Source organism: Schistocerca gregaria, chromosome 6, assembly GCF_023897955.1.
Source record: "Schistocerca gregaria isolate iqSchGreg1 chromosome 6, iqSchGreg1.2, whole genome shotgun sequence".
Lineage (NCBI taxonomy): Eukaryota > Metazoa > Arthropoda > Insecta > Orthoptera > Acrididae > Schistocerca > Schistocerca gregaria.
This window is the reverse complement of record NC_064925.1, coordinates 463,790,849-463,813,122: the sequence shown is the minus strand read 5'-3', so window position 1 is coordinate 463,813,122 and position 22,274 is coordinate 463,790,849. Positions and strand designations below refer to the sequence as shown.

Sequence of the window (22,274 nt, the reverse complement as noted above, 5' to 3'; positions counted from 1 at the left end):
TCAATCCAATCACACAATTGATCTGAGTGTCCATATGCTCTTACTTTGTTCATTAAACGACTGTGGGGAACTGTGTCAAACGCCTTGCGGAAGTCAAGAAACACGGCATCTACCTGTGAACCCATGTCTAAGGCCCTCTGAGTCTCGTGGACGAATAGCGTGAGCTGGGTTTCACACGACTGTCTTTTTCGAAACCCATGCTGATTCCTACAGAGTAGATTTCTAGTCTCCAGAAAAGACATTATACTCGAACATAATACGTGTTCCAAAATTCTACAACTGATCGACGTTAGAGATATAGGTCTATAGTTCTGCACATCTGGTCGACGTCCCTTCTTGAAAACGGGGATGACCTGTGCCCTTTTCCAATCCTCTCTACTTTGACCATTATCAGTTATTTTGCTCCCCAAATAGCAAAACTCCTTTACTACTTTAAGTGTCTCATTTCCTAATCTAATTCCCTCAGCATCACCCAACTTAATTCGACTACATTCCATTATCCTCGTTTTGCTTTTGTTCATGTTTATCTTATATCCTCCTTCCAAGACACTATCCATTCCGTTCAACTGCTCTTCCAAGTCCTTTGTTGTCTCTGACAGAATTACAATGTCACTTGTGGACCTCAAAGTTTTTATTTCTTCTCCATGTATTTTAATACCTACTCCAAATTTTCCTTTATTTTCCTTTACTGCTTGCTCAATATACAGATTGAATAACATCGGTGAGAGGCTACAACCCTGTCTCACTCCCTTCCCAACCACTGCTTCCCTTTCATGCCCCTTGACTTATAACTGCCATCTGGTTTCTATACAAATTGTAAATAGCTTTTCGCTCCCTGTATTTTACCCCTGCCACCTTCAGAATTTGAAAGAGAATATTCCAGTCAGCATTGTCAAAAGCTTTCCCTAAGTCTACACATGCTAGAAACGTAGGTTTGCCTTTCCTTAATCTATTTTCTAAGATAAGTCTTAAGGTCAGTATTGCCTCACGTGTTCCAATATTTCTGTGGAATCCAAACTGATCTTCCCTGAGATCAGCTTCTACCAGATTTTCCATTCCTCTATAAAGACTAAACTAGAGGTTGTACAGAGTTTCAGGGAGAGCATAAGGTAACAATTGACAGGGATGGGGGAAAGAAATACAGTAGAAGAAGAATGGGTAGCTCTGAGGGATGAAGTAGTGAAGGCAGCAGCGGATCAAGTAGGTAAAAAGACGCGGTTTAGTAGAAATCCTTGGGTAATAGAAGAAATATTGAATATAATTGATGAAAGGAGAAAATATAAAAATGCAGTAAATGAAGCAGGCAAAAAGGAATACAAACGTCTCAAAAACGAGATAGACAGGAAGTGAAAAAGGGCTAAGCAGGGATGGCTCGAGGACAAATGTAAGGATGTAGAGGCGTATCTCACTAGGGGTAAGATAGATACTGCCTACAGGAAAATTAAAGAGAGCTTTGGAGAAAAGAGAACCACTTGTATAAATATTAAATGGCTCTGAGCACTATGGGACTTAACATCTATGGTCATCAGTCCCCTAGAACTTAGAACTACTTAAACGCAACTAACCTAAGGACTTCACACAACACCCAGTCATCACGAGGCAGAGAAAATCCCTGACCCTGCTGGGAATCGAACCCGGGCATGGGAAGCGAGAACACTACCGCACAACCACGTGCTGCGGACATATGAATATCAAGGGCTCAGATGGAAACCCGGTTCTAAGCAAAGAAGGGAAAGCAGTAAGGTGGAAGGAGTATATAGAGGGTCTATACAGCGATGTACTTGAGAACAATATTATAGAAACGGAACAGGATGTAGATGAAGATGAAATGGGAGATAGGATACTGCGTGAAGAGTTTGACAGAGCACTGAAAGACCTGAGTCGAAACAGGGTACCGGGAGTTGACTACATTTCATTAGAACTACTGACGGCCTTGGGAGACAAAACTCTACCATCTGGTGAGCAACATGTATGAGACAGGCAAAATACCCCCAGACTTCAAGAAGAATATAATAGTGATCGAAAGTCTTGTTCCTCCTGCCACCAAACTTCACTAATTCCCACCTTATCTAACTTTAACCTATCCATTTCTCTTTTTAAATTTTTTAACCTACCTGCCTGATTAAAGGATCTGACATTCCACAATCCGATCCGTAGAACACCAGTTTTCTTTCTCCTGATAATGTGAAATACTATGTTCAGATTCTATCCTAATTTTGTTTTCTTCTCTGTCTCCATGTGTGTGGAGATATATTTAGAAACTTGTTATCAGCAAGTTTTGAAACTTACAGAACTTTGAAACATCAGTTTGATGAAATAAATTAATAATATGATGTATATTTGAAATAGAGGTACACCATGGTAGTATGGTTTATCTTAGGAAAATTAAACTGAGTGTTAACAACTGTGAACTTCTCAGTCCCTAACTCATCTATCTGTTGTTATGAGCGGTTAGGTTGACTATACCATTGTGTGTAATATCTCCTAACAGTCAATCCTGTATCAGCTACTTCATTTGCGTCCACATGTTGGGCATGACGATGAGTGATTATGAAGTCCTGCAATTCATCTAAGCACTTATTAATAATATTAAGAAAAGGATAGATTGCTATTTGCTGTAATGATAACACATTGAGTCACAGACAGGCACAATGAAAAGACTGTTAAAGGTTCACCAATGTCACTAAAAACTCAGTGAGTCAGGAAAATAAATTCAGTGTTAGTCTTGCCATATCTACTGGAGATTCTCTCGGTTCAGTTGTTGGATGAGTGTGCACTATAAAAACTTTTGTGACTTGCTGTTTATCTTTCAAAAACAGAGCAGGAAGGGACTTAAACTAAGAACAATGAAAATAATCCCTTAATCAAAATATACTGTTTTGTTTTGAAGGGTGTGACTTGCCCCATTTTGCTAATGTATTAAAGTGCATATGACTTTCACCACACATATCTAATATATTTCGTCTATGGAAAACTCATTTAGACTGCTACAGTAATTTGCCCCCAGTCTTATACTAATAACATCTATAATTTGTCAAAAAATAGATAAAATTAAGGAAAAGCAATCATTCACCTCTAGCTGATTGATGTGTGGTGCATAGAAACATGCAGCAGAGAGGATTATTTGCACTGGCTTTTGAGTGTGTGTTCTTTCTCTAGCGAAACACGCATTCACACACAGACACCCAAACATACCCATCTGCGGCCATGGCAAATGTGTGTGGCCCAAATAATCCTTTTCTGTTGCTTGTTTCTATGCACCTCGTATAAGTCAGCCATAGGTCAGAGATTGCGCTTCCTTAATTTTACGTATGATTTCATCCAGCCATTTCTATTAATGTTATACATTGTTCTATTACTGTTATACATTGCTGTTCCAGATCTCTTCCACCCCATTCCATTTTATATTTTTTGCTGTTACTCTTTACATATCTACAACTCATTGGTCCATTATTTATTCCTTAAAATGTCTATACTTTCCCCTCCTCTATAGTACCTGCCTTAGTATTGCTGTAGCTGTGGGTGTACACATTTGTGTGTCTATGTGGTTGTGTGTGTGGGAGCATGTAATTTTCACTAGAGAAAGGGCAAGAGCACAAAAGCTAATGCAAATAATCTTTTTTGTTGAATGTTCCTGTGCATCACACACCAGCTGTAGGTGAGTGATTGCCTTTTGCTGGCAGATTTCAAGCATGCCAGCTGATATTCATGTTGAGTGACAAGCACTTTGATCAGTCTCAACCCTCCGAACAGCGTAACACTTTTAGGACTGAGAGCAGTAACCCCACCTAACCTGTCAGTTCTCTATTTATGTGCAGTCTCTTGAGATTTTTGTGTAGCAATCTCTTGCAGATGGCATACCTTAATCATCTGTTATATGCTGCTGCTGTTGTTGTTGTTATTATTATTGTTATTGTTGTCATCAGTCCAGTGACTGGTTTGATGCAGCTCTTCACAATACTGTATCCTGTGCTAATCTCTTCATCCCTGAATCTACATTCATTTGTAACTGCTTACTGTATTTGCTTTTTGGTCTTCCTCTACAATTTTACTCCCTGCACAGCCCTCGAATACTAATTTGATGATTCCTTGATGTCGCAAATGTGTCCTGTCAGCTGATCCCTTCTTTTAGTCAAGTTATGTCATAAATTTCTTTTCTCTCTGTATTTCTATTCAGTGCTTCTTGATTAGTTACATGATATACCCACCTAACCTTCAGCATTCTTCTGTAAAAGCTTCTATGATCTTGTATGAAATATTATTGGCCATATTTCACTTCAGTACAAGCGTACACTGCAGGCAGATAACTTGAGGAAACCTCCCCAACACTTAAATCCCCCCCCCCCCCCCCCCCCCCTGTACAACCTCCCGATGTTGCCTCTAGCAGCACTATCGATCCCACCATGCCCCTGCACGCTCTCTCAGCCAGCACTAGCTTCTCCTTCCCCCCTTCCCACACCTATCCTTCTGTCCCTACTACCCTCATCCCCTCCCCTTTCCACACGCTTCTTTCTTACCCCCACTATCCATCCCAGCTTAATTACTGATCTCGACAGATGCCGCTGCAGTAGGATCTTAATGCCCAGAGACAGGGGTCATGTATGTGAGTTTTTGTTGTGTGAATATGTGTGTGTTTTCTAAGAAGGACTTCTTCCAAAACCTGAAATACTTCTACCATTTTTTTCATTATGCCTGTCTGTGACTCTTAGCCTCCTCTGTGTGGTAAGTAACAATCTATCCTTTCCATATGTTGTTATTCCCTCCTGGGCTTTCAGTTGATAAATTTGTATTCTATGTTATCAAATTTTTCTTTGTCAGAATCACTTTTCTTGCCAATGCCAGTGTACATTTGATATCCTCTCTACTTTGGCCATCATCAGTAGTTTAGTGCCCAAATAGCAAAACTCACATAATACTTTCAGTGTCTCATTTACTGATTGAACTCCCTCAGCACTGCTGGATTTGACTGCGTTCTTTACCATTGTGTGATTTTTCTCGTTCATCTCATACCTTCCTTTCAAGACACTTTCAGTTCCATTCTGTCTCTGACGGAAGTACATGTCATTGGCAAACCTCAAAGTTTTTGTTTCTTCTCCCTGAACTTAAATTCCTTTTTGATTTTTTCCTCTTTGTTCACTGCTTGCTCAAGGTACAGATTAAATAACGTCAGGGATAGGCTACAATGCCGTTACCCGCTCCCTTCTTAACCACTGCTTTCCTTTTATGTCCGTAGACTCTTATAACTGCTGTAAAATTTACATGTAACCTTTCAATCCCTGTAATTGACCTCTGCTACCTCCAGAATTTCAGATGTATTTGTCATCATTCTCAGAAGCTTTCTTTAAGTTTACAAATGGTAGGATTGTCTTTCTGGAACCTGTCTTCTGAGATAAGTCTTTGGGTCAGTAGGCTTTGCATGTTCCCACATTTGTCTGGAACCCAAACTAATCTTCCCCAAGGTTGACTTCTACTAGTTTTTCCATTCTTTTGTAAATAATTAGGGTCAGTTTTTTGAAATCATGACTAATTAAACTGATAGTTCAGTAGTATTCATACCTGTCAGTACTTGTCTCCTTTGGAATAGAAATTCTTAAATTCTTCTTGAAGTCTGTGGATATTTTGCTTGTCTCATACATGTTGCGCACAAGTTGGAATAGGTTTGTCATGGCTGGCTCTCCCAAGGATATCTATTCCAAGGGATTTCTTTTGATTTAGTCTTTCAGCACTCTATCAAATTCTTCTTGCTGTGTCATATCTCCCATCTCATCCTCGTCTACTTCCTCTTCCATTTCTATAATATTGCCTTGAAGTTAATTTCCCTTGTATAGTCCCTTTATATGATTCTTCCATTTTAGACTTTCCATCAGTCTCATTTTTTAAACATTTGTATTCCCTTTTACCTGCTTCATTTGTTTGCATTTTTATATGTTCTCCTTTCATCAATTAAATTCAATATCTCCTGTAATATCCAATGATTTCTACTATGCCTTGTCTTTTTACCTATTTGATCCTCTTGCTGCGTTCACTGTTTCATCTCTCAGAGCTACTCATTTGCCTCATACTGTATTCCTTTCCCCTGTTTCAGTCAGGCGTTGCCTAATGCTCCCTTTGAAACTCTCAACAACCTCTGGTTCTTTCATCTTATCCATATTCCACCACCTTAATTTTCCACCTTTTTGCAGTTTCTTATATCAAATGTTAGTGATGATTAGACATGGTGTGTGCCGAATTCTACATATTGGGTTCTTTCATTCCAATCCATTTTCTCCCAACTTTTTTTTTCCCTTCTCTTCCTTTTTTTACTATTGAATTCCAGTCCCCCATCACAATTAAATTTTCCTCTCCATTGTATATCCCCTGTATTCATCAGTTCAAATGCATTTACTAAGTCAAAGACAAGCCTTCTGATCTCAGCAATGTAAAAAGCCAGCTGGTGGCATTGCAATATCATCATCATCATCATTGCCACCATCACCACTGTCACCATCACCTTTTTCTTCTTCTTCTTCTTCTTCTTCTGTACCCACATTCCATTTTATCATTACCTCAATGTCTTCAACTATCTCAGAATCTAGCAAAGAACTTTTTTGGTGCATTTACTCTCTCTTGTCTCATCTACCATCCAATTGCCTAACAAGTCACACCTTCATCCTATCTGTTTTCATACAATCAAAGGCATACCCAGTAAGGCACAGGGGAAAAAACCCTCAATAGTAAGTTACCTAGAGCTACTTGCTATGAAATTTAAAACTATTTTTTTATTCACCTCAAAAACTAAACATGAGTTTTGCATTAAAAGTCTATTTCTCTCTGACCTAATTCAAGACTGATAATGCTAAATTTTGTTTTTATACAAATCACAGACTTAGTTTTGAAAACTTTGTTTGGTCTACCAGAAGCTCTCCATGGTGTTTTTATTACTCTGTTCATTTCTCTTGCAGACCATACAGATGTTCTCTTTAACTAATTTAAACTAACTAATTTAAAATAACTAATTTAAATTAAACAGAATACAAATATTCATTGATTGTTTCTGTTACTTAATTGCTAATTTGTGCTATTTTCTTTTAATTTTGTTGTGTATACATTGTGTTAATCATAACACAGTTGATTATCAGGCCTACTTCCAAGTTTTTTCTATTATGTTATTCCATTTGTTGTTTTCTTAAGATAATTATCAAATGTTCTGTATGGATCAGTGGAACTGAATAAAGGAACTGCAACAGGAGAAAGGACAAACTGATAAAATTGAATGCACTGACTAGAAACTGGTACAAATGCAATATTTTCCTGTAACCATTTCAAGAACAGCTCAACAATCTTCAACCCATCAAGCAGCTCACATGCCAACAATATCTTCCATTAATGGAGGCTCATCTAAAAATAAATATTGTCAACATCATGGAAAAGAAAAAAATTATGGACTGATCACTAAAATTGTACAATTAGCTTTTTTGGCATGCAAGAAATTAAGTTCTCTAAAAAGACAATTGTTGTGACTCGCCGATCTTTCAAAGTGACGCCGTGCAGTTATGTCCTCTATATGCGGCGCTGTCTGCCAGCCATGCAGCAGCCACACCACCTAAGCGGCCAAGTAGCCAGCGGCTGCCAGACTTGGACTCAGTGCTGATTTGACTGTAATTGTGTACACATGTCTTACTTTGTCTGCTTACTCAGTGACTTACATGTATTGTGTCGTTTGAAATATATGTGTGCAACTTGACGTTATAACAACAATGTCTTGCCATATTTATCACACCATTTTTCAGAGACATGAAGACAATTATTCTAGGGTGTATATGCTCCGGGACAACCGGGAAATGAGGGAAAAACCCGGGAATTTTTTCATCCGGCCTAAAACAGGGAAAAACACAGGAATTTTTAAGAATTCTGGGAATTTTTTGCTGTTTTAGTTTTCAGTTAAATTTTTGTAGTTTTGATTGGTAAGAACTGATTCTCTAACAAAGAATTTTACTTTAGCCCATTACTGCAATATAATACTGCACCAATAAAACGTAAATGAGGGGAAAAAAATGAAACTTAAGTTGAGAAGGAAATGCACCATTTGCCGCAAAAAAGCACAGCACACACACAAGCACCTGATAGCAACATGTGTTGAAGCCTATTGGACGAAGACTATGCAATAATTCATAACAATGAACTGATTCCGACGGGCGTGATGTCACAAGGGTTGACATTAGGTTTGTTTGAGAAGTTGCCAGCGGGCTTATGCGCATGCACAGTTGAGTCGCATATGAGCAGTACCTTCTCACGCTTCTGGCTACTTGAAGAAGTGTGGCTGTTAGCTGTATCAGCAGTAGCAACAAGTAGCCAGATGCTACCCAGAAATATTTTTCTGATGCACCCCAAGCTTCCAGATTCTCGCATGCGCAGAGCAGTCTGAGTTGTAATGGGATGAGTGGCAATCTCCACATGAACCATGTTTATGTTTAGTGATTTTGATGTTTCCTCTTGGTTTACAGCTATCAAAAACAAAATGGATTTCTGTGTCCGGGAGCTGTAAAGTGAATTAAAATATTAACATAATTATGGAAGACTAAAATACAATTTTCTGATATTATTTTATTTCCAGGTTTTTGGCGGCTGGGTAGTAATTGCCTTCCAGAACAGTGAAGTTATTTTTGTTGTTTTGCTAAAAAAATAGTGCTTAATTAATCTTTTCTGCAGAGGTCAATTTATTTGAAACACTATTGTCTAGTGTAAAGTGCACATATGGCATTATGCCATAGAACTAAACATGAGACAAAACAGTACTGATACTTCAAGAAAATTTGTATTCCGAAAATCAAATTTCCAGAATCAATTTTGAAGTGTTTATGTGACCACCCAGGAGCGGTATTGGGAGATTTGTTGTGGTTAGCAGGAGAGCCAACACAGGATTACTAAAGGAGGCCAAAATGCACGCGTTTAAGCTCACGCAGGCTGGCGTGAGGTCTGGAACATGGCAAGGGAATTAGAATTGAGAAAGACGGACGTAGCTGGTGGAATACTTAACTTTAATCCATTAATGATGAACATCGCTCTTGACATTACATGACTCACAGTATCAATAGTAACAGATAATGGCGCCTTGCTAGGTCGTAGCAAATCACGTAGCTGAAGGCTATGCTAACTATCGTCTCAGCAAATGAGAGCGTATTTACTCAGTGAACCATTGCTAGCAAAGTCGGCTGTACAACTGGGGCGAGTGCTAGGAAGTCTCTCTAGACCTGCCGTGTGGCGGCGATTGGTCTGCAATTACTGATATTGGCGACACGCGGGTCCTACGTATACTACCAAACTGCGGCCAATTTAAAGGCTACCACCTACCAAGTGTGGTGTCTGGCGGTGACACCACATTCCTCCCCCGCAAATCGGCGTACGGTTGTGGCATAAGGCTTTCGCCCGCAGTGGGGAGGACCCCATGTTGACGTATGCGATGAGGTGGGGAGCCTAACAACAGGCGAGGCTGTGCCACCCGCACCCTGCCATTCGGACTGCGGGGAGCTAGGAAACACCAACATCGGTGTATGCGCCCGTAGGGAGACAGGAGGGGCCGAAGGGTTGACCTCCATCGGGCCGGGGCACCCGACAGCGAAGACGACATATGGTCCGGAGCGGGCAAGAGTTCCATGTCGGAGGAAAAGTGGTCACGGGAAGCGATCGGCTGTGCGTGACCCAGGGAGGCGCCTGGCGGTTGCAGCGACACGTCCACTGTGGGAGAAAGGGAGGCAGCGACGGTGGCGTCTGTAACACCTGGGGCTGAGGTGAGCCAGTAGATGGGTCCCCGGGGCGCTGACCGGACGACTCCGTCGCTGAAAGCAGACGACGAGTGGCAGATCCCGTGCGACGACAGAGGCGCAGCTGATTGAGATGCCGACGCACCTCACCAGAGGCCCTCAAAACCAGATACATAGCGTGGCCGAGGCAGCGAAGAATGCGCCCTTCGAGCCAACGCTGTGAACCTCGATAGTGGCGATAGTAGACAAAGTCGCCTGACGCAAAAGCAGGAGTCTGCCGCTGCGGATGGAGCAAAGACAGCAAGGTTCGATGATGACGACCATGGAGCAACTCAGCCGGCGAGCGACCATCTCTGGGCTGAGAGCGATACGAGGACAAAAAGAGCAATAACGCGTCCTCCCGAGAATGCGACTCTTTCAACTTCAACTGTGACTTGAAAGTCCTGACCAATCGTTCAGCGGCACCGTTTGACTGTGGCAAAATGGCGCGGACGTCAGATGTTGATTGCCATTGGCCTTGCAGAATGACTGAAATTGTGGGCCATTGTCGGAAACAATAGTCTGTGGAAGACCTTCAGTGCAAAAGATAGCGGATAACGCTTGGATGGTGGCAGATGACATCGTGGAAGACATCCGGACAACAAAAGGAAAATTACTGAATGAATCTACCACAACCAACCATCGAGCATTCCAGAATGGACCAGCAAAATCGATGTGTAAGCGTTGCCAAGGGAAAGTGGCTTTTGGCCATGCAAAGAATTTCTGCGATGGTGCTGATTGTTGTTCGGCACACACCAAGCAAGAAGAGCACATATTCGTAATCGCGTCATTGGTTCTGAACCAAGCACAGTGCTGACAAGCAAGTTGTTTTGTTCTCACTATACCCCAATGTCCTTGGTGGATAAGCTGTAAGACAGAGGACTGTAACGAACGTGGTACCATGATCCAGGACTGACCATTATCAGAACGCAACAGCAAAACACCACGTCGTACAAAAAGTCTCTCCTTGTGTGCAAAAAATCGGCGAACCAACGGGTCCCCAACCATGACTTTGGCAAGGGCCATTGCGTAGCAACAAAACGCAGAATGGGAGCAAGGACAGGGTCGGCAGCTGTGGCTGTAGCTACATGACGAAAATTAATCGGAAACAATTCGACCACGTCATCGGTTTCCGCATCAGTGAACATGCAAGCAAGTTCGGAGGAATCGAATGCCCTATCCTCACAACAGGCAAGCGGGACAACGCATCGGCGTTTCCGTGCTTAGCAGTGGACCGATACAAGATATCGTAGTGGTACTGCGAGAGGTAAATAGACCAGCGAATGAATTTCTGCGCTGTACGTGGAGGTACAGGCTTGGTCGGATGAAAAAGCGATGTCAAAGGTTTGTGGTCTGTGATTACGGTAAAGTGACGACCATACAAGAAATCATGAAACTTTGTAACACCCAAGATGAGAGCCAATGCTTCTTTCTCGATCTGTGAATAATTTCTTTAAGCAGACGAGAGCAATTTGGACGCAAAGGCAATAGGGCGATCTTGCGATCCATCTTTGTGCACAAGCACACCACCGATCCCGAAATCCGATGCATCCACCATCAACAAAAGGGGCTTCTGGGGATCGAATGGCGTAAGGCAAGTATTGGAAAGCAACGCCGATTTCAACTGGCGAAAGGCGCGTTCGCATTCCGTTGTCCAGACGAACGGAACACCTTTACGGCGTAAGCGATGAAGCGGATCTGTAAGCAATGATGCGGAGCTGAAATGGAAGAGGCATATGGAACATAGTGGTTATAATATGTAATTTTTCCCAGCACACTCTGTAGCTGCTTCAAATTCTGAGGCGAAGGCAAGTCTTGTATGGCACGTAGGTGCGTTGGACTGGGATGTATGCCTTGGGTATTGAGTACATGTGCCAAGTATGGCAAGTCCCGAGCAAAAAACACACATTTGTCCTTCCGCAAGCGAAGACCATTTTGTCGCAAGACTTGAAATAATGTTCTGAGATTGGCCAAATGTTCTTCTTCCGTCTTTCCAGAGATCACAATATCGTCCAGATAATTTGCTGAAGTAGGGACCGACACACAGACCGTTTGTAGATATTGCTGAAACAATGCAGGGGCAGATGCACACACGAATGGCAGTCGTTTGAATTGATACAACCCAAGATGCATGTTAACCACCAAAATGCGCTGGGATTCTTCGTCCACCGGTATTTGCAAGTACGCACCGGCGATGTCCAACTTCGAAAAATATTTACTCAGGCACAATTTGTCAAAAAGATCTTCCGGGCGGGGTAAAGGAAAAGTTGCAATCACTAGTTGTGGATTCACTGTTGCCTTGAAGTCCACACAAAGTCTCAACTTTTCGGAAGGTTTTGGCAAAATTACTAAGGGTGATGCCCAGAGAGAAGCCTGCACAAGTTCAATTACACCTTGTGATTCCAAATCGTGTAATGTTTTTGCGACCTCATCATGCAATGTGTGGGGAACATTGCGTGCCCTGAAAAATTTTGGTTGCGCGTTCACTTTCAGTTCCAAATGTTCTTTATAGTTCTTAGCACAACCGAGGCCCGGTGCAAAAATGTCTGCAAATTCTTCACATAGACAAGAAACACTGTCTGAAGGCACAGTCTGGTTCACTGATAGGACCTGATTTACTATAGACAAGTGAAACAACTGATATAAACCGAAACCAAACAAGTTCACTGCAGAAGTAGAACGAAGGACGTAAAATGACACAAGTTTTGTTTGTCCTTTGTATGTTGCAAGAAGGCTGCACTGTCCTAACACAGGGATCCCTTGTCCTGAATAGCTAGTTAGCTTAACATTTGCAGTATGCAACGGAGGTGTTCCCAGCAGTTTGTAAGTATCTTGATTGATCAGTGAAACTGCAGCTCCGGTATCGAGCTGGAATGGTATCACTTTGCCGTTAATGTCCAAGTCCACAAAAAGTTTATTGTCCTGCTGACGACAAGAGCGACTGTCTCATGCAACGTGAACTGACACTGGTACATAATCACTTGCGACTTGACCGGAGTTCCGGCGATGTCGACGCACACTATTTTTGGGACGAACACAGTCACTGTTAGAGAGAGTGGAATGAACTACATGAATTTCCATGGGCGAAGTTTCGCGAGCCTGAGTATCCTTGGTTCGATTCCGATTCCGGCGCGTAGCAAAGGGCCTGGAACAGTTTTGAGCTTCCGATCAGATCTTTTTCTGGCAAACACTCTGAACATGTCCTTTTTTATTACAATAAAAGCAAATAGCTTGGCGTGACGGGCAATCTCACGTGAATGTTTAGTAGCACACTGCGGACATGATTTGATCACTGCATTTGCTTGCCTGCGCGGCACACGTGGCTGAGAGCCTGGTGGCAGCGGCGTGGCCGGGTGCGAGTGCTGTTTACTGCCCCGCGCAGCTCGCTCGGCGGGCCGGGTAACCTGACACACTGCTGGCGAAGTTTCACATGATTCCTGAGCAAAGGCAAGTGTGTCCTGCCGATCCAATATGTCCATCACTTGTTGAAGGGAGGGATTTACTAGTTTCAAAATCTGTTCCCTTATACGAACATCACACACGTTCTGTGCAATTGCGTCACGTACCATAGTATCTGAATAAGGGAGTCCACATTGACACTCAAAAGTACAATCCCTAGTAAGGCCTTGCAAGGTTGCAACCCACTCCCGATTAGTCTGACCTGCCGTACGTTTTGTACGAAAGAAGGTATACCGTTTGGCAACTACATTGACTGAATCCTTGAAATATGCATCCAATGCAGACAAAATTTCTTTGTAGGACAGATATGCTATGTCACGTCGGGTAAATAATTTGACTATTACACGGTACGTAGTCACGCTGACCGACGATAACAAAAAAGGCTGCCGCTCATTACCTTGAATTCTGTAGGCGGCGAGATGGAATCCAAATTGGTGTGACCACTCTGTCCAGCTTTCCAGTGAAGCATCAAAAGGTCGAAAAGTGGGTGCAACAGCGTGTAGTGGCTGCGGCAGCGGTGAAGCGGCTGCCGCCGCATCGTTTTGCATCGCAAGTTGACCCTGGACGAGCTGTACAAGGGCATCCAGTCTGCTGATTCTGTAAGCGATAAAATTTGGACAGTACATCTGGAGATTGTGGCGAAGCCATTACACAAGTAAATCAGGGCAATATTGATAAGGACACTTTTACTCTTGTCAACAATGTTGTGGTTGGCAGGAGAGCCAACACAGGGTTACTAAAGGAGGCCGAAATGCTCGCGTTTTAGCTCACGCAGGCTGGTGTGAGGTCTGTAACGTGGCAAGGGAATTAGAATTGAGGAAAACGTACGTAGCTGGTGGAATACTTAACTTTAATCCATTAATGACGAATGTTGCTCTTGACATTACATGACTGACAGTATCAATAGTAACAGATAATGGCGCCTTACTAGGTCATAGCAAATCACGTAGCTGAAGGCTATGCTAACTATCGTCTCGGCAAATGAGAGCGTATTTACTCAGTGAACCATCGCTAGCAAAGTCGGCTGTACAACTGGGGCGAGTGCTAGGAAGTCTCTCTAGACCTGCTGTGTGGCGGCGCTTGGTCTGCAATCACTGATAGTGGCGACACATGGGTCCGACATATACTACCGGACCACGGCCGATTTAAAGGCTACCACCTAGCAAGTGTGGTGTCTGGTGGTGATACCACAAGATTGATTTACGAAATCAGGTTTTGGGAGCCCCATGTAAACGCTATGAATATCTGGTATCATCGGTTGGTGAGATCACATGACATAGCTATGATTGGCTTACAAAAGCACATGGCGATCTCGATTTCAATGCTTCGGAAACTAATGTTCTGTGTTTGGTGGAAGTCGACTATATACTTTCGTAATATGAAAATATGCAGTGTACATGTTGTTGCAAATCAAAGATCTTTCCAAAACACATTTTTTTTCTGGGGTTTGTTTCCTAAAGTGGTCGGAGGTTCTACACCGGTCTATGAAACCTTAACCGTTCAAAGGACTGATAAGTTTTATGATCCTGAGGGAAAGTATTTTGTCACTCAACACGGAAAAAATGTATTTTCACCCGGGAGAAAGTGTATTTTTTAACCGGAAAATCTGGGAATTTTTTTTTCCTTGTCCACATATACACACTGTAATCGATACCAAAGAGATCTTGTAGTAAGGGAACTTCTAAGCAAGTTATGGGCCATCACAATTAATAGCAGTGTTCCTGAACCTCCTCATAAAAGAAAATGGGGCAGTTTGGTAATACTTTTGGTGAATGGATGAATGAGGCACTATGTTATAGTAATCCTGATGGATTTGATATTTACAACAGGATTTAGTACATTAATTCTAACATTTTGGCTATTTGAAAAAGACCAGGTAGTGTGTGAAGAACTTTAATGTTGATTACTGAGATTCATAATGCACATTTCTAATACTTTTGTTTGGGCTTATGTTCTGAGAGTGAGTGACAGAATATCATCTTGATATTCTAGAAGAATTTCTAAAAGCTTTTAGTCATGGTGTAGATCGGATTCTTGTGCAATAAAATACAGGTGGCAGTAAATAAAACAATTTATGTACTCCTGGAAGATAGACTGTTTATGATAGGTAATCCCATTATAAGGATAAATAACATTACAATCAAAAGATAAGGGCTCTGTCAGTATCTTGGTTTCTCATCTGGCTTTAAAGTCCAGAAAAAATCAGTGTGAATGAAAGGTGCATTCTGTGTCAATAGATACGTATTCATTATCTTGGGAATATATTCCACAGACTGCAGATACAAAAGAGAGGAACCGTGTACAGGTTCCCCACAGAAAATATACGGACAGAAGATAACACATTCTTCGCGGCCTGTTTGCGAGAGTGAGTGCATTAAATCATTCCCATTAAAGTGGATAAGCAGTGACGTAAGTGCATTTCAAGCATGACCTATTGTCAAAACCTTGTAATCCATTTCCATGTAATATTCACCTTTATGCCAAAGGGCAGTTGAGAGGCTTTGTGTGAGATATAATGATCTGAAATCCTGGGGAATACTTTTCTATTTGCATCCTCATTCATGATAAAATGAAGATGTTTTGATAAATTATATACAACACGGACCCAAAGACTTAAGTCCATTTAGGTGACCACTTGCCAATCCACATATGCACAAATTCTACTCAGTGCTCATGCAGATACTGTTGACAGATGTGTAGTGGGCTGCCTGTGATGTAGTAGTTAAGGAACATACATTATGAAAAATGCAGGACAAATTCCATACTTAGGTAATAACCATATCAGCATTATGCAAGACACTGATATACAGCTCAGTTCTGCGATGTACTGAAACAATACTAGAAGTTAATAGTTACTTTGAATTGTAATGCATTCTCAGACAAGGTTATGACCTCTTTTTGCTAAATTTAACGTATGACTTCTGAAAAATAATGAAGATGAAAAATAAGTTCCTTCTCTTTCTGACTTATCCTAGTAGTATGAGTCCCTGTAACCTCTTCCAACTCTTCTTTATATTGAGTAACCTGAAATAAGTTGCAATGGTTCTTTTCTTATTTTTGCCATTTCTGAATTATTCTGATGAATTATGTGTCCAGTTTGTTTTGAGATAGTTGGTATTTTTTTATTTATTTTTATTTTTATTTTTTTTCCCAGGGGACCACTAGCTGTTGTTCAGTTGGTTGGGGGTGGTGGCCTTATTGGAGATCTTCATGGAAGTGGTCTCACTGCAGACACTATGGTTGCAAAGTACCTGATGTTCAATCAGGTTGACCGGGCGATCAATTTGTTGCTAAGTCTCAACTGGGATTCGTATGGTCAGCAGTGTATTTCTTGTCTCAACCGTATCATTAATTACCTCTTCCGGCAACCACTCACACCAGAAAGAGAAGGTGAATGAACTTTTCTTTACTGCATTTTTAGTGTACAAAACTGTTAATACAGAATGGAACTGGTACCAACATGTTTGCCATGTCAATATGCAATAGTTTGAGGCATCACCTATCTCTTTAACATTTGCCTCTCATTTGTGAATGTTTTTCTATAAAATACCTACCTTTCTCCTCTGCATTTCCATTAAATAAGAACACAAGCTGTATATATAATAAACATAACTGTAAGAAAATTTCAAAACACTCATGTCATAAAAAACACAGTACACAATAAAATGCAGAGTAGCACATTTGTTAACATTAGCTGGATATGTTCTAATCATTGAAGATCCACCTTAGATAGTATATAAGGTGTAGCTATATGCCACCTAAGGCGGATCTTCAATGCTTAGAACATGTCCAGCTAACATTAGCAGATGTGCTACTATGCATTTTATTGTGTACTGTGTTTTTTTGTGACGTAACAATCATCCGTGAATGCTACTTATATGCACATGACCATGTGCACAAGGTGCTTTTTGATTTTAAATGTTTTATTTATGATGGATCTTGATATTATGTGCTACTTTTTATCTGCATGACAATTTGGTATGAGGTACAACTAAAAAAGAACACATTTTATGACAAAATTTTTGAAGACCTGAAGATGGCAGCAAAATTGAAATGTTCAAATGGCTCTGAGCACTATGCGACTTAACATCTGAGGTCATCAGTCCCCTAGAACTTAGAATTACTTAAACATAACTAACCTAAGGACATCACACACATCCATGCCCGAGGCAGGTTTCAAACCTGTGACTGAAGCGGTTGCGTGGTTCCAGACTGAAGCGCCTAGAACCGCTCAGCCACCGGCCGGCGGCATCAAAGTCTATTAAAATTGTTGTTTGTAAATAAATAATTATTTATGCAATATTGGCTGTAGAAAGCTTTTACCAAGTAAAACAGATTGCCCCTTCTAATTTCTCAGCATGAGAAAATTCAACTGAAACAAAATGGTTCAGCCAAACGATAAAGTGGAGTATCTTATGGTAATTTATTTTCAGCAACAATGGGCATGTTGCAGTTGTGTCAGGCCAATGCAGATGACTTCTTTTCCTCTCTGCTAAAGCTGTGTGCTTCATATTTGCTGCTTCCAGAACTGTAGTACTGTTAATTCAAAATAAACTTACATAACTTCTCATTAGTCTTACAAGGGGAGGCCGCCAATTGTGAAATTCAAATTTGATTCATACTGCGCATGATAAAAGCTCTTGGCCAGAGGTGTAATGTGGCAGAGCACCAAGATGCACTTCTCAGCCGTTGTCGAGAAAATCGACAATTAAAATAAACCGTTGCGGTGAAATACTCTCTACGATTTATAATTTCCTACAGCGTCATGGCGCAGCGGTAAGTGCTCGGGTTCGTAATCCGAAGGTCACCGGATTGAATCTCGCGCCATGCAACTTTTTTTTTAGTATTTGTTTTTTGTAATTCAAATGTGTGTGTGTATATATATAAAATTCCTGACAATCAGTTGCATCAATTATGCATATAATAAGTTGTTGAAAGTCGTTTGTCATGGAAAAACTGGTGACTTCGAACATGATTATGTTTTCCGCAAACAAAGTTGTATTTCACAAATGTTATTAATTGTCTTCATAGTGTTTACACGTGTAGTTAATGGAAGACGTAGAAACGATATTCCGAAACGAATACGTATAAAGACGATGTGACTTACCAAACAAAAGTGCTGGCAGGTGGATAGACACACAAACGAACACAAACATATACACAAAATTCGAGCTTTCGCAACCGGCGGTTGCTTCGTCAGGAAAGAGGGAAGGAGAGGGAAAGATGAAAGGATGTGGGTTTTAAGGGAGAGGGTAAGGAGTCATTCCAATCCCGGGAGCGGAAAGACTTACCTTAGGGGGAAAAAAGGATAGGTATACACTCGTGCACACACACACATCCATCCGCACATACACAGACACAAGCAGACATTTGTAAAGGCAAAGAGTTTGGGCAGAGATGTCAGTCGAGGCGGAAGTACAGATGCAAAGAGGTTGTTGAAAGACAGGTGAGGTATGAGCGGCGGCTACTTGAAATTAGCGGAGGTTGAGGCCTGGCAGATATCGAGAAGAGAGGATATACTGAAGGGAAAGTTCCCATCTCCGGAGTTCTGACAGGTTGCTGTTAGTGGGAAGTATCCAGATAACTCGGACGGTGTAACACTGTGCCAAGATGTGCTGGCCGTGCACCAAGGCATGTTTAGCCACAGGGTGATCCTCATTACCAACAAACACTGTCTGCCAGTGTCCATTCATGCGAGTGGACAGTTTGTTGCTGGTCATTCCCACATAGAAAGCTTCACAGTGTAGGCAGGTCAGTTGGTAAATCGTGTGGGTGCTTTCACACATGGCTCTGCTTTTGATCGTGTACACCTTCCGGGTTACAGGACTGGAGTAGGTGGTGGTGGGAGGGTGCATGGGACAGGTTTTTGGGACCTCACCTGTCTTTCAAACATTCTTTGCCTCAGTACTTCCGCCTTGACTGACATCTCTGCCCAAACTCTTTGCCTTTACAAATGTCTGCTTGTGTCTGTGTATGTGCGGATGGATATGTGTGTGTGTGCGAGTGTATACCTATTCTTTTTTCACCCTAAGGTAAGTCTTTCCGCTCCCGGGAGTGGAATGACTCCTTACCCTCTCCCTTAAAACCCACATCCTTTCATCTTTCCCTCTCCTTCCCTCTTTCCTGACGAAGCAACCGCCGGTTGCGAAAGCTCTAATTTTGTGTGTATGTTTGTGTTCGTTTGTGTGTCTATCGACCTGCCAGCGCTTTTGTTTGGTAAGTCACATCGTCTTTGTTTTTAGATATATTTTTCCCACATTCCAGCCTTTACAAATGTCTGCTTGTGTGTGTGTGTGTGTGTGTGTGTGTGTGTGTGTGTGTGTGTGTGTGTGCGTGCGTGCGTATACCTGTCCTTTTTTCCCCCCTAAGGTGGGTCTTTCTGCTCCCGGAATCGGAGTGACTCCTTGCCCTCTCCCTTAGAACCCACATCCTTTCATCTTTCCCTCTCCTTCCCTCTTTCCTGACAAAGCAACCGCCGGTTGCGAAAGCTCGAATTTTGTGTGTATGTTTGTGTTTGTTTGTGTGTCTATCGACCTGCCAGCGCTTTTGTTTGGTAAGTCACATCATATATATATATATATATATATATATATATATATATATATATATATACACACTAAAAAAAAAAAAAAAAAAAAGGTTGCATGGCGCGAAATTCGATCTGGCGACTTTCGGATTACTAACCCGAGCGCTTACTGCTGTGCCACGACGCTGTAGGAAATCATAAATCGTAGAGAGTATTTCACCGCAACGGTTTCTTTTAACTGTCGATTTTCTCGACAACGGCTGGGAAGTGCATCTTGGTGCTTTGCCACGTTACACCTCTGGCCGTTAGCTTTTATTATGTGCAGTATGAATCGAATCTGAATTTCACAATTGGCGGCCTCCCCTTGTTAGTGTGCTATGTATTCTTTCCAGCAGAACATATTCCTGTGTCTTTATAACTCCAGCCCAGTTTACTTGCAGTGGAACTGTGTGATTTACCTTCAGGACTGTGGATTAACAGCTTGTACAAGTATTGGAAGTGTAACAACAACTAGGCGCATTATTCTGGAACGTTTACAATATTGAGAAAATAGTGTACTTACCTGCATGCTATTTTGAATGGCCTCAAAATTTTATTTCCATTACAGACCAAGATTAATTTTGAAATAAGTAGTAACTGGTGATTGTTCTTGTTTATTGTTAGTGAGTTGTTCTCCCTTCATACTCCTGGTTTGGTTGTAACATTCATAATTTTTTTTACAGTCACTACAGAACACTTTCTTTATAACTTTATTTATTTTTACCTGCTATCATTTAATATTATCACTGGTCTCTCTACAGTGCAGCTTCAAACAGCTTTAGGCAGCTTTCTTTTGCCTCCACGGCCCCTTTGCCATGCTACGGAGGAGGAGTTTGGAAGCACTGTACGTGATTTGGCAAGACGTTTCTTTCACCACCTGCTGCGCCATCGGCTACTTGATAAGGCTTTCAGACTGGCCATTGACTTGGATGATGGTGATCTGTTTTCTGATATATGGCACTGTGCCAAAGGAATGGGTGAGACCGTTATAGCTGATGCTGCCCGCGAACGTGCACGTCTGATATTTAGCCGCTGTAGCAGCCGGTCGAGCTCACACTCAGGTCTGTTCCTGTAAATTTTTGTTTCTTTATTTTTGTTTTCTTGTGTAAGCCCCACCTTACCCCAGTAAATACCACTTAAAAATTATTTGCTTCATTTAATGCTCTAAAACAGAGGGGAATTCATGGTTCAGCTCTGATTTGTTTATTCCTTAATAAGCAACAGGATGCAAAATGTTACTTTGAGGCTCTCCTCGAAATTCACATCAGTGAGAAATTACATTGGGCATTTACAGGGTTTGATCATGGATCCATTACTGTTCTTACTCCATACTGATGATTCCCCATTTGATTTGGAAAAAAAATAAATCATTTTACAAATGGTACAAGTATTGTTAATATTTTCAAATGCAAATTTAAATTGTTACTTTCTGGAACTCTTTCACCATAGAGAATTTCTAGATTAAATATATGTATTGATTTTCAGATATGAATAGGCTAGTGCATAGCCATTTACAAAGGAAATACAAGCAGTTTTTGTTCAAATAACACTTTCCACATCATGTTTTTCTTGAATCTGTCTGTATAACATACAACTAATTTAAAGTAAAATTTAAAGTTTTCAGTAAATAAGCCACAATTTCAAATTAATTTGATATACTTTATGTGTCAGTAGCATTAACCATCGTAGGAAAAAATGCTTTTGTAATAATATAAAACTTAGGTTCTCTACCTTCCTATCCTTCTATTCTGCCTTCATTGGCCTGGGGCCTAGGCTACTTTATGCTTAAATAGTCGTGCGTCCTTCAAATATTTTCTCAATCTTTTTTGGAAGGAGGTATTTCAGATGATTCCATGTCTGTTGTCACTTGTAACTAAACAGTTATTTTCCTTTCTGTATTCGACTACACTTACGAGCAGTTAAGTTGTGACAGCTGCCTAGTGGTGTGTAGCACAACCTTTCATCCAGATAGTGATGTGTTATGTGTATTCTTATTTAAAATAGATGCAAAAATAAATGTACTGTTATTTCAAATAAGAGTAAATATACCATATCACTATCAGGTTGGAAAGTTATGCTGCACACTACTATAGTCCATGGCACATAGGAAGGCGATTCTGCTTAGAGAACCAGAGTGATAGGGAAGCATGGAGGTTTGTGAAAGTGCGGCAGAAGAGACTGGGCAAACAAAGCCCCCGTTGTCAAACCCTGTTGCCATGGACAACACTCAGGTTCATTTGCCTATGGTACATCATACACATTCAAATCTAAGAGGAGAATAATAATTTTAAAACTGATGTCAGTTAATCAACTAGCCTTCTTACTGACTTTTGATGTTTTATGAATTCTTTTAATATGTGACAATGGTGTGACTAAATGTAAATTGTTGTGACATTTTCCATTACAGTAGTTATCATATGGACTGTACTAGGAGTAATGCTCATTCCTGTGCCCCACGATCTTGTGAAAGG

At 41.2% G+C, this 22,274-nt stretch overlaps 1 protein-coding gene across 1 annotated transcript in view; it reads left to right on the top strand.

Annotated features, from left to right (window-relative positions):
* LOC126278081 (WD repeat-containing and planar cell polarity effector protein fritz) overlaps positions 1-22,274 on the top strand; it is a 61,592-nt gene that overhangs the window by 22,261 nt on the left and 17,057 nt on the right. Inside the window, exons 9-10 of the mRNA XM_049977919.1 lie at positions 16,393-16,628; positions 20,565-20,864. Coding sequence (XP_049833876.1) covers positions 16,393-16,628; positions 20,565-20,864 — 536 coding nt within the window. The remainder of the gene's footprint in view (positions 1-16,392; positions 16,629-20,564; positions 20,865-22,274) is intronic.